At 40.8% G+C, this 13,131-nt stretch overlaps 2 protein-coding genes across 2 annotated transcripts; both read left to right on the top strand.

The window, feature by feature from the left end:
* Positions 1 to 583: 583 nt before the first annotated feature.
* On the top strand, positions 584 to 2,370 carry LOC108649155 (esterase-5B-like). Its single transcript, XM_089265334.1, has 2 exons — positions 584 to 2,021; positions 2,076 to 2,370. The coding sequence occupies exons 1-2, from the start codon at positions 638 to 640 to the stop codon at positions 2,318 to 2,320; spliced, it is 1,629 nt and encodes a 542-aa protein (XP_089121460.1). The 5' UTR covers positions 584 to 637; the 3' UTR covers positions 2,321 to 2,370.
* A 1,289-nt stretch (positions 2,371 to 3,659) lies between these two features.
* On the top strand, positions 3,660 to 5,601 carry LOC108660139 (esterase-5B). The gene is made up of 2 exons (XM_030385284.2): positions 3,660 to 5,252; positions 5,314 to 5,601. Exons 1-2 carry the CDS (start codon positions 3,869 to 3,871, stop codon positions 5,556 to 5,558), a joined length of 1,629 nt encoding a protein of 542 aa, XP_030241144.2. The 5' UTR covers positions 3,660 to 3,868; the 3' UTR covers positions 5,559 to 5,601.
* The last annotated feature ends 7,530 nt before the right edge of the window (positions 5,602 to 13,131 follow it).

Genomic DNA, 13,131 nt, shown 5'->3' with positions numbered 1-13,131 from the left:
TTACTTTGAACTCCATTTGCATGCAGTCAGAGTTGCGAAATGGCTTATGCAAAGCACTTTACAGCCACGAAGCAAAACCTTTACCAAGCTAGCACCGTCAAAAAATTTGTAAAAGCGGCTCATTAAATTAAACAATTCAATAATGAATGCAACTTGACAGAGAGGTACGCCCAGTCATTAGTTGGGGCGGATCTGATGGAGATACAGACCAACCAAAGATAACCATTTTTAAATTCATAACTATACATGTACTTCTTAATTTGTTTGGGAAATTTTAATGAGATTTCATATGAGCGGTAATTGGCAGACGAAAATTGCATCTATGGAGCTGAAAACACGCCCAGCTAATATAGGTATGTATGTATTTGCTAGCATTCAGCTAATACCATACAAATTATTGTGACTTTAGCTAAATGCGCCTAACTCATCATTAAGTGCGTAAGTATGAGCTTGTGTACACATTAGTTCGTTTAGCTCCAACATATACTTATTCCGATTACACGCACAGTCGAACTGTGAATATTCAGTGCCACTGCCACGCCCCATAAATAATTGAGCCTGCAATGGAAGCAAATAAAACGAGAATGACTTACCATTGCTTCTCGCAGTTCGAATTAAGGGCCCGCGATACAATATCATGTCTCGATTGACATTAACGATAGGTTGGCTGTGTCTGTGTCTGATGCGGCCAGACGTGGCCTGGGCCGATCCTTTGCTAGTGGAAATATCCAATGGGCAGCTGCGTGGAAGGGACAGGGGCGACTACCATAGCTTTGAGTCGATACCGTATGCGGAACCCCCGATTAACAATCTTCGCTTTGAGGCCCCGAAACCTTACAAACGTCAGTGGAGCGAAGTATTTGATGCCACCAAGGCGCCAGAGCTCTGTCTGCAGTTCACTTTACTTCCTCATGGTACAATAGTCGGCAAGGAGGACTGCCTTACCGTGAGTGTGTACAGGCCAAAGAATGCAAGTCGAAGCAGCTTTCCCGTCATGGCCTACATTCACGGAGGAGCGTTTATGTTCGGAGGTCCCATCGAATATGGGCACGATTTCATCATGTCTACTGGTAATTTCATTTTGGTGAAGATCAGCTATCGATTGGGACCTTTGGGTTTCCTGAGCACGGGCGATGCAGATTTGTCGGGAAACTTTGGTCTGAAGGATCAGCGTTTGGCTCTACAATGGATCAAGGAGAATATCGCCAGCTTCGGCGGAGAGCCGGAGAATATTATGTTAATGGGTCACTCTGCAGGCGGCGCTTCAGTTCACTACCAACTGTTGTATGGAGGACTAGAGGGTTTGGTTAAAGTAGCTGTCTCGCTCAGTGGAACTGCATTGTGTCCTTGGGCTACTCAATCTGATGAAAGGCAAAAGGCGTTTAAACTGGGGCGTGTATTGGAATGTAACGTGAATGGGAATTCATTGGAACTGAAGCACTGCTTGCAGTCAAAGGACCCCAGGGACATAGTCGGCGCTGTGGAGCACTTTATGGTATTCGGCTACGTACCGTTCGCGCCCTTTGGCCCAGTTATTGAGGCTCCCGACACTGTAGAGCCTTTCGTCACCCAACATCCTGTCGAGGTAATTAAGAGTGGAAAATATTCGCAGATTCCTTGGCTTTCGTCTTATACTCTCGAGGCAGGAGGATTTAACGCGGCAATTTTCCTGAAAAAGGATGATGAAGACGGCAGGGAATTAATTGAAGTATTAAATATGCGTTGGAATGAACTGGCACCAGATCTATTGTTTTATCGCCACATAACGAACAATACTGAAGATCTGAATAGGTATTCGCAAGAACTGAAGTACCAATATTTGGGGGATCGCAACTTCAGTTTTGACAGTTATTTGGACTTGCAGCGCATGTTTACGGATATTTTGTTTAGGAACCCTATTCAGAGAACTCTCGAATTGACTCGTTCACAACGAAAGAGTCCATTTTACTGCTACGCTTACGACAATCCTCCCGATTCTGGTGTAGGACAGTGGCTGTCTGGACGGACTGATGTATTTCTAGGTAAAGTGAAGGTTGAGAAATTTGATATTCCAGCTAAATTGATATTTTTTGTAGGCACTGTACATTGCGACGATCTTTTCCTCATGCTGAACAGCGTTATACATGGAACACTGCGTTCGGATGAGCAAATTATATCTAAAAATCTCTTACAAATGCTGTTAGACTTCGTGGAAAGCGACAAAGGCCAGCTCTCCTATGATACCTGTCAGTTTAAAGATATTGCAGGCCACGACAAGCTGGAACTGGTTTACATAACACGCGAGGGCTGTGAGAATAGACAAGTGGATAAAATTCCGTGAGTCCCCAGGAGCGAAGCTGAGTTCTATTTTATTTATAAGATATTTAAAAGGATTTTTGGTATTTTTGGTAATAAAAGACGATGGGGTAGAATTAATGCTAGAAATCACTTCAACCGTAACAAAACCCCAGCTTATGTCTTCGACAAAGGGTTACTCCGCTAGATCTTTGGGTTAAGCATAATCGATTGGAGCTCCTAATTCCTTAAGCTGGTATCGGAGTGCTTCTGAATCTTTCCATAGTTACGTCTGGGCAAGTGAACGATGCATATGATATTCATTTGTATGTCCGCATTAAATACGTATATATGCACGCTTAATTTTTCCCGACATACGTTGTTACGAGCTATTCGAAATATATTATGTTTCCCAGATGAAATCATCATTTTAGTTGCGCTTCTTGATGAGAGTAGTCTGAAACAGGCGATGAGCAGAGACAATTTAGCCTTACCCGTCTGTCTGTATGCTTGAACGCGTCGTTTTCAGAAGATGTAAGTGCCAGAGAATCGAAATTTCTTTACCAGGTCCGTGTAAGTCCCGCGCATATAAAGTTTTTCTGTAAAAGTCGATAACTTCCCTTTATTTTTTTTTATCGATTGAATCATTATCGAAAATAAGTTAATAAATTTTACCTGCTAAATTTTTAGAGCGAGAATCGTTAAACTCCAAATGTAGATTTATGTTAAAATAATTATTGAAATATCAGTTGCTCAAAGGGTTCAGGGGATCACGTAGTCAAGCAGCCTTTTCTATACATTAATTCACATTAATTCAAATTATCGAGAACTATTGTTAAATTAATTTTGTTCAGGGATATACACTTGTTTTCCATTTATCACGATTTTCCATTTAACGGGGTACACGCTATCGAGACTCTACCCTATATGCATTTGATCAACTTTCCAGCTTCGAATCTAACGGTAGGTTTCCGACTTGCAGTAATCGTTAACCATGACTATATAAAAATGTACCATTTAAGCTTGAACACGCAACTGAATTGAAGCTGAATGAAACTTGACAGAGAGGTACACCCAGTCATTAGTTGGGGCGGAGTTTGCGGAGATACCCTCCGATACGATTCGAATTCAATCCAATCATACATAGGTATTTACACATTTTTAAATTCATAATCAACTATACACTCTTCAATTTTTTCGCCGTTTGGCCCTAGTTAGATTGGGAAATTCTAATGAGGCACGTTATGAGCTGCAGTTGGCAGACGAAAATTGCATCTATGAAGCTGAAAACACGCCCAGTTAATATGTGTATTTTTTAGCATTTAGCTAATATCTGATACATTATTGTGACTTTAGCTAAATGCGCCTAACTCATCATTAGGTACGTAAGTATGAGTTTGGGCTCCTGAAAGCGGACATTAGCTCGTTTAGCTCCAACATATACTTATTCCGAATACACGCACAGTCGAACTGTGAATATTCAGTGCCACTGCCACGCCCCATAAATAATTGAGCCTGCAATGGCAGCAAATAAAACGAGAATGACTTACCATTGCTTCTCGCAGTTCGAATTAAGGGCCCGCGATACAATATCATGTCTCGATTGACATTATCTATAGGTTGGCTGTGTCTGTGTCTGATCCGGCCAGATGTAGCCTGGGCCGATCCTTTGCTAGTGGACATATCCAATGGGCAGCTGCGTGGAAGGGACAGGGGCGACTACCATAGCTTTGAGTCGATACCGTATGCGGAACCCCCGATTGGCAATCTTCGCTTTGAGGCCCCGAAACCTTACAAACGTCAGTGGAGCGAGGTGTTTGATGCCACCAAGGCGCCAGAGTTTTGTCTGCAGTTCAGTCTATTTCTTCAGGGTGCAATAGTCGGCAAGGAGGACTGCCTTACCGTGAGTGTGTACAGGCCAAAGAATGCGAGCCGGAGCAGCTTTCCCGTCATGGCCTACATTCACGGAGGAGCGTTTATGTTCGGAGGTGTCATGGAGTATGGGCAGGAGCTCATCATGTCTGCCGGCAATTTCATCTTGGTGAAGATCAGTTATCGATTGGGACCTTTGGGTTTCCTGAGCACGGGCGATTCAGATTTGTCGGGAAACTTTGGTTTGAAGGATCAGCGTTTGGCTCTACAATGGATCAAGGAGAATATCGCCAGCTTTGGCGGAGAGCCGGAGAATATTATGTTAATGGGTCACTCTGCAGGCGGCGCTTCAGTTCACTACCAACTGTTGTATGGAGGACTAGAGGGTTTGGTTAAGGTGGCTGTTTCGCTCAGTGGAACTGCATTGTGTCCTTGGGCTACTCAATCTGATGAAAGACAAAAGGCGTTGAAGCTGGGGCATGCATTGGAATGTAACGTGAATGGGAATTCATTGGAACTGAAGCACTGCTTGCAGTCAAAGGAACCCAGGGACATAGTCGGCGCTGTGGAGCACTTTATGGTATTCGGCTACGTACCGTTCGCGCCCTTTGGCCCAGTTATTGAGTCTCCCGACACTGTAGAGCCTTTCGTCACCCAACATCCTGTCGAGGTTATGAAAGGTGGAAAATATTTGCAGATTCCTTGGCTTTTAACTTATACTGTCGAGGAGGGTGGCTTCAACGCGGCAATTTTCCTGGAAAAAGATGATGAAGACGACAGGGAATTAATTGAAGTATTAAACATGCGTTGGAATGAACTGGCACCAGATCTATTGTTTTATCGCCACATAACGAACAATACTGAAGATCTGAATAGGTATTCGCAAGAACTGAAGTACCAATATTTGGGGGATCGCAACTTCAGTTTTGACAGTTATTTGGACTTGCAGCGCATGTTTACGGATATTTTGTTTAGGAACCCTATTCAGAGAACTCTTGAATTGACTCGTTCACAACGAAAGAGTCCATTTTACTGCTACGCTTATGATAATCCTCCCGATTTTGGGTTGGGAAACTGGCTGTCTGGACGGACTGATATATCTCTGGGTAAAGTGTAGTTAAAGAAAATCTATGGCTTAGTTCAAACTAAACAACTAATGTTTTGCAGGCACTTTACATTGCGACGATCTTTACCTCATGCTGAACAGCGTCGTACATGCAAATTTGCGTTCGGATGAGCAAATTATATCTAAAAATCTCTTACAAATGCTGTTAGACTTCGTGGAAAGCGACAAAGGCCAGCTCTCCTATGATACCTGTCAGTTTAAAGATATTGCAGGTCAAGACAAGCTGGAGCTGGTTTACATAACACGCGAGGGTTGTGAGAACAGACAAGTGGAGAAAATTCCGTGAGTCCCCAGGAGCGAAGCTGAATTTTATTCAAAAGATATTTTAAAGGATTATGAATTTTTTGGTATTTAAAAAAATAAAAGACGATGGGATAGAATGAATTCGATGATAGAAAGCTCTTCAACACTGGTCCCAGGCTCTCAGTTAAGGGTTACTCCGTTATATCTTCAGCTTAAATAGGTTAGCTCATCGTCATGACAGCTTTAATGTGGGTGCTTAACATCTTTTCGCATAATCGATTGGACCTCCCTAGTTCCTTAAGCGGATTTTCGTCGAGTACGTATTTGGGGCAGCAAGCCGCATGCCAGATTTATTACGCATACGTTGGGCACTTTTTATGGCTGCGAAGTGTGAGAGAGAGTCTCAAAAGTGCAATTCCGAATAGTAGTATTCGAAATACAAAAGAAACAATCTTCATAAAATCTCGTATAATATAAGCAATTACTTGGCTTGCAGGGTAAGGCATTTTACGATTTCTTACTTGTTGGCTGTAGCTGTTGCCTCAGTTGAGGTTCGACGCGGAAACTGAGCATGAATCTGGAACTGGAGTTGTAGTTGGAGTTGGAGTTGGAGTTTGGGCCAAAGCCAATGCTGCGGTTACTCAATCAATATTGGATTTTTACCACAATCAGAAGCGGACAGACATATGAAGAATTTATTGTATGCGCTTGGCGGGGTTTGTTTTCCGGACAACAGAAGAGAGACAGAGCGAGGGTAAAATCGAGAAAAACGAAGGAAAACAAATAGTCTGGATGTACAAATAAATTAAATTAAAACGTATACAAACATAAATTATTTAGAGATAATGTAGTGGGCCAATCGCATGTCGAATGCCAAATGCAAAAGCAGACAGCCACAAGCCGCACATAAATGCAATAAAAGCAAATTCAATTGGCGGCCATAACGAAAACGAAAACGAAAACCAAAATGAGAATGAGAATGTGAATGAAAATGAAAATAAACGAAATGGCGGAGCACAAAGCATAGAACAGCAACAAGAAGTCAGACGCAAACAAAGACAAATACGAGAAGTGCCTGCAAACGAATTTCGTATAAATCAAACCCCCACAAATGGGAGCTCGATCCGAAGCCGAAACTAAAACATGGCCAGAGCGCGCACCACAAGAACAAAAAGTATATATAAGAAATATGCTTTGGCCTTTATTTGTGGACGCCTTGGTTCCATTCTGTTTACCTGCTGCCCGCTGGAGCTGCTCCAGGGAGCTGCTTGGCGCTCACCTGGGCAGCTGCTTCATCCGGCTGAACAGTGCACAAGTACAAATTTACAAAATTGGCCAAAAAGTGTTGACGTCATTAAATGCCAGAAAGTCCAGTTAAGCGAGAAATGGCTCCACAATACAAAGCACCAAATGCAAAATAAATAAATTCTAACCAATCAAGCTGTAAAGTTCGTAAGTTCATTGTGTGCTTGCTCGATTGCAACGAAGCTGCTCTCGAATCTCACAAATGAAACTCGAGATTCTTTTCATTTTTCAGCTTTCCTTTTATTTATTTTTATGTATTTTGCATATTTTTGCTCTGGACCTTGCAATGAACTAAGCATACCCATAATACACTCTAGTTGCACAATGGATTACACTTTGTGCTTGTAAATTTAAGTTCCAGACATCAGTTTATAAAATTCGGTGATTGGCATCAATTATAGATTGTTATATTTATAGAATGAAATATAATTGGATTTTATTAGGAATTTGTTCAACAATTTAAAGAAAAGTTGGTTGAGTGAGTTTGCTTTAAATATTTTTCCTTAAATATATTTCCATAAAGGTCTAAGTTATTTAATATAGTTGCAGCTGAAGAATTGAATTTTTTAACTATTGACTTATTTTTTTTATATTTATTATGTATGTCGAATTTAGGTAAAAGCTAAAATTATAATTAAAATTATTACAATATGATATTATTGAAAATAAAATAAAATAGGTCTCTTTAAGAGGCGTTCCTCTGGCTTCTCTGTTGAAATGCCTTTGGGACTAAATAATATTCATTTTCCAAAGTAGCATAATCATATAGGCAAAGGTAAAAAAATATTTAAATGGCATCAGAGCTTGTATATTTCAACTCACTCTCTCTCTTACTTATAATAAAAATATTCTTTAATAGTGCTGCAGTGTATTATTAAAGCAATTTGTACATTTTTCGGGATCAGGCAGCCCAAACTATCCGCTTGTAGCTCCTAATTCGTATTTATTTAGTGGAAATGACATATGTATGTATAAATACTTGACGACAACTTTGTGAAGCGCTCAGGCTGAAATCTGTCGCAATTTCTTGATTTCTAGCACAACTTTTTGCTGTTGTTGTTGTTGCTGTTGTTGTTGTTGTTGGTCCTTATTTATTATACCCTGAACCCATTGAAAATGGGAAATCAGGGTATAATGTTTTTGTGTAAAAGTATGTAACAGGCAGAAGGAATCATCGCAGACCCCACAAAGTATATATATTCTTGATCAGCACGATGAGCTGAGTCGATATAGCCCTGTCCGTCTGTCCGTCCGTCCGTCCGTCCGTCCGTCCGTCCGTCCGTCCGTCCGTCCGTCCGTCCGTATGAACGCCGAGATCTCAGAAGATATAAAAGCTAGAGAGCTGAAATTTTGTGTGCATACTCGTGAATACCATACGCAGTACGAGTTTGCTTTATTTTTTCGATAACTCATCCGATAACTTTTTTATCGAGAATAATCGAAAAATTGATTTTGTTTTTTGAGCCTCATCGGAGTACTATTAGATGTAGAGACTTCAGATTTACTGTGTATATATATATGATGAATACAAACATTTTGTAATCAACAGATTTTGGATACCACGCCCCCTTCGCCCCCAATTTGTAAAAAACGTATTTGAAGTACTAGAGACTTGTGCTTTGGAATGTACACACATTTTGACCATATAGTTACGCCCTGAAAATTTCATTAAGATCGTATGTTTACAAAAGAAGTTATTCACCAAGTAAATTCTCATATTATTGCCCACACTGCAGCGCAGCCCAAGCGCAGTCGCTGCTTACTGCGCAGTTAGCAGAGCGCGGGCTTATGCATGCAGAATGGAGGGTTCAGGGTATCTCCTAGTCGAGCAGTCTCGACTAGAGTCTTCTTACTTGTTTTTATTCTGTTCTGTTGCTGTGTTAGTTAGTTGACAGCCTGGGGCTGTGGTAAGTTGGTTTCCTGGTTTGCTGGTTTCCTGCTCTGCCAGCATGTCCAACCAGAGACGAAGTCCTTGCCAAGTTCATAAAATATTCAGCTGCACTTTGGCACGGCAAGCAGAAGAGTGGGACTGGCGCTAAGAAGTTGCCGGCAATCATGTAACGAGTATTTGCCGAGCAGCACCTTGACTCAAGGGCCGTCCAGCCACGTCCTGGACGGGGGGCTGCAGAGGCCGCAGGATGCAGGAAGCACGCCAGGCCGGAAGTGAAAATCGTTGCATTGCCAAATGGCAGATTAAAACGGTGTTAAGTTGTGTCCGCCGCAACTGGCAACGGCAGCTGAGCGCACGGGGCATGAAATGAATAAGCTGCTCACGCGGAATAAACGAGGGTCTATCGAACAGTTAGGCGCTGCATCAGCTAAGCCGCTGGGAATCCCCAGATCACCACAGTAATTGCATCCGTTAAATGAAAGCTTGGCTTTACAAACAAATGACATTTCAAATAGATGTCATTCACATAATTCGCATGCAAATGCAAATGCCTAACGCCAGGCGACAGGCGTTGCATTCGAATCTCGTTGAGGGCGCATCGAGGGGCATCGAGCGGTGACTGCAAGAGAGCCACACCTTCAGCAGCATCTGCCACAAGCAGGACAATGTTGTTGAAGGACATGCACTGGAAAACATGAGGCAGCAGCAGCATCAGCAGCAACAGCAACAACAACCACAACTGCAACGATGGGGACAACATGAATGCACAACGTCGTCGGCATTCGGTTGTGTAAACATTTTAATTTCTAGTGCAAACAAATGCGCAGCAACCGCAGTCTTAGCAGAGCCCCATCTCACCCCCTTTCCCCCTTCTGACAGCGCCAAAACAACATGGTCCATGTGGACCACGGCCGTCCGATCCCACTGCATTGTTCCTCTCGATTTCTATCCGAGTGCTGGCGCTGAGGGTGCTTGGGCTTGGGCTTGCAGGCGAGCACCAAGGCGATGATTGCAAGCAGAATGCGGTCTGTGGGCCGTGTGGCTAGCCGCATGTGATTTGCCAACTTCAATTCCAATTCCCATGCACTGAAATAGAAAAAATGTTATTGGCGGCTCGAGTAATTACGCAAGGAGAAGCGCTCTGACCACACCAGAAGCAAAGTCTTCGTAATCCCATTGTCAACTATTTCTAATAACCAGCTGGAAATGTTAAGAAGAGAGATAGGAATTTATACGTTTTCCAACACTGTGACTGCACTGCTTTGTTAATTTCTTTTAGAATTATCGCCAAGCCCTGACTCACGCTATCATCGCTAGCAGCAGGCACAGTTTATGAAATCTAAGCTTTTGTACACTTTAGCTGCAGTCCCCAAAATGCCGTTTAGCTGACACCCTCACTCACACACTCACACTCACACACACACGCTCTGTTGGTAGGAATATGTTTTTGTTCAGTTTATGGCCTTTTCTGCTGCCACCTACAAGCCCGCCCAGCCACACGCCTCATGAACCATTACTGCACTTGCGAAAATGTGAAAAGTATATAAAAAATGAGAAAATAAAAAAAGCAGCGAAAAGCAACTGAAAAACCGCATTTAGTTTTAACAAAAACTCACACATACCATAATGTTTATTTGTGTATGGTCATACATATACAATATAATATGCATACACACACATACACATACAGACATACATGTACATATATTCATATCCATGGCAGCAGGCTTTTGCTTTTTGTGCACAGAATGGCAGAGATGCATTTCAAGGATACAGTTACAAAGCGAAATGGCTCGCAGAGAGTGAGTCAGTCCTGTTGCAGTTCGCCAACAAAAAGATGAAAGTTTATTTTCCATTTTGTACACTTCGCGCAATTAATTTTACAAACATTCAAACTTACCAAGCGAAGATGAAAAACGAAATCATGAAAGCAAAACATTTGGCGTTCGCCTTCAACCGCCTGACAGTTTATTATTTTTAATGAGGCATATTACACAAGCAATCAGGCGGAAGAGCTGCACACCATTTCCATTTGCTCGTGTCGGAAACGCCTGCTGGAAGCGGTTGCCATTCAGCGTTGATTTTGACAGCAATAATAATCATAAAAAAAGAGATGCAAAAATGCAAAAATAAATAAATAAATCAGTGCATAAATGACACTCTCATTTAAATATTTATAAATAAACTCGTGCATAATGCATCTGCAATCCTGCGCCAGCTGGCAATGTAGTTCACGGCGTCGCATTCATGGAATCATGGACTCATGGCTGAAAATATGTTAAGGTTGCAGCCAGCCATGCCAGATATAGTTAGGGTGCAGTGGGAACAGTGTTGCCATATTTTTATTTAGAGCATAAAAACATAAATCTGGCCGGAAAGGATAAAGGATAATGGATATAACTGAATGAGGAAGCAAGCAAATTATTGCAGGATTTATGCAAAATATGCATTTATGATTATCCATTTCATAATTATTATTATTCTTATTATTATTATTATTATTATTATTATTATTATTATTATTATTATTATTATTATTATTATTATTATTATTATTATTATTATTATTATTATTATTATTATTATTATTATTATTATTATTATTATTATTATTATTATTATTATTATTTTGATTTATATTAAAAAATAAATTAAATAAAAATAAATAAATTATTATTAATTATTACTAAGATTATTCTTGCTTGGTTCTATTTAGCTTTATAATTTATGTAGAGTAAATTAAATAAATAAATAATTATTAATTTATTTTATTTATTAAAATATAATAAAAATAATTAAATAAATAAAAATAAATAAATAAATAAATAAATAAATAATTAATAATTATAAAAAAAACAAAATAAAACAAAATAAATTGATATAAGGTAAATTAATATTATTATTAACTGTTTCAAATTTTTAAAGATCTAGAATTCCCGCTATTATGCAACTCTTCTCTTAAAAAGAGACAGATCTGTCGGGAAAAAGCTAAGTTCGCATCAACGGTGCAGAGCTGGCTTTGTTTGTCATGCAAATCCTAATTTCTGTTCACTTCAGCTGGGTCAATGCCATTCGTAAAAAATATGGAAAGCATTTAATTATTTCTGTTGTTTTCATTACAAACCGCTGTGATAGATGAGATGAGAAAAGTTAAATTAGAGCAAAAACTACTGGGAATTATTACAGAGATAACAAAGAAACTGAACATGCTTGGTAGCACTCTATGAAGAGTATGCGTGTATAAAACCTAATAAGGTCATTGATTTCCTAAAATATTCAACACTAAACTAAGTGTGAGCCAGTCTAGCCAAGTCTCATTATTGGCTTCCTCGGCTCTTTTGGGTTAAAGTGTGTTTGCCAAGCTAATCCTAATCTCAAGTATGGAATAAATTAATATACATGCAAATAGTTATTTAAAGTTACTTGACCCGCCTTCTAAAGAGATGCCTCACAGTGCACAGCACAGACTCTGGAGCAGCAGAGGCTCACAGTCTCGTTAGTTATTTATAGGGCATATGTGTGGTATGACATTAAAGGATATTTACCTTGGGCAGGGGGGGCGCACTGGGAGTGACTAGACTGCAGCGTGGAGCTAACTGAATGCCAGGCCAAAAGTTTCACACCATAAATTAATTCGAAATGTGGCATTAGGTCTTTAGGAGAGAATACAATGACATTTATTATAATTTAGCATAAACGAAGCAGCAAACAGCAGAGCGGAACGAGCAGCATTGCGAGGCCGAGCAGGTTCCCAGAAAAAATATATATGCCCAATATATTAAGATGTCTGTGATAGGTGCACTGCCCGAGAAGATGAAGGCGTAAGCTGGCCAGAATTAGGCAGGAACACATTATTTCTGGCAGTGTAGCTATTTCCTCTGACTGCATGCTTGATGTAGCTACATAAAACGGAATATAATATGCCCGTTAACATGACCCCCCACCCGCACAGCTACACAGCAACTACACCCACACACACCCACACACACACACACAGCGTGTGGCCTCCTGCAATTTGATCTTGTACAAACAATTCGAGCTCGGGTCAAAGACAAAACCAACTCAAAGCACGACCCGTGGCTAAGTCGATGGCATCTTAGATGCGGCACGACCGGCGTGTTGAGTCCTGTGCAGGACGTGTGGTCTCTGCGACTATTATCCTTTGACCGCTGTCGTGCTACTAACCTTAACCATAAATTGGCTAAATAGCCACGCAACATGCCAACGCCTGACAGCGGAGTAAACTACGCCTGACCGCCAATATGAATGTCGACCATGCAGGCTCTCTCTCTCTCTCTGTGTTTGTATGTGTGTGTGTATGCTGTGTATAGCTTACAGTGTAGTGTAGTGTATGTGCGTGGAGCCCCAATCAATTTATCACTTAAACAACGACAGACCAGCCGCTTGCACTGCATGTCCT

This window comes from Drosophila navojoa, chromosome 2 (assembly GCF_054131105.1).
Source record: "Drosophila navojoa isolate 15081-1374.11 chromosome 2, UAZ_NAV_1.0, whole genome shotgun sequence".
NCBI classification, from domain to species: Eukaryota; Metazoa; Arthropoda; class Insecta; order Diptera; family Drosophilidae; genus Drosophila; species Drosophila navojoa.
This window is presented reverse-complemented; position numbering and strand designations above follow the sequence as displayed.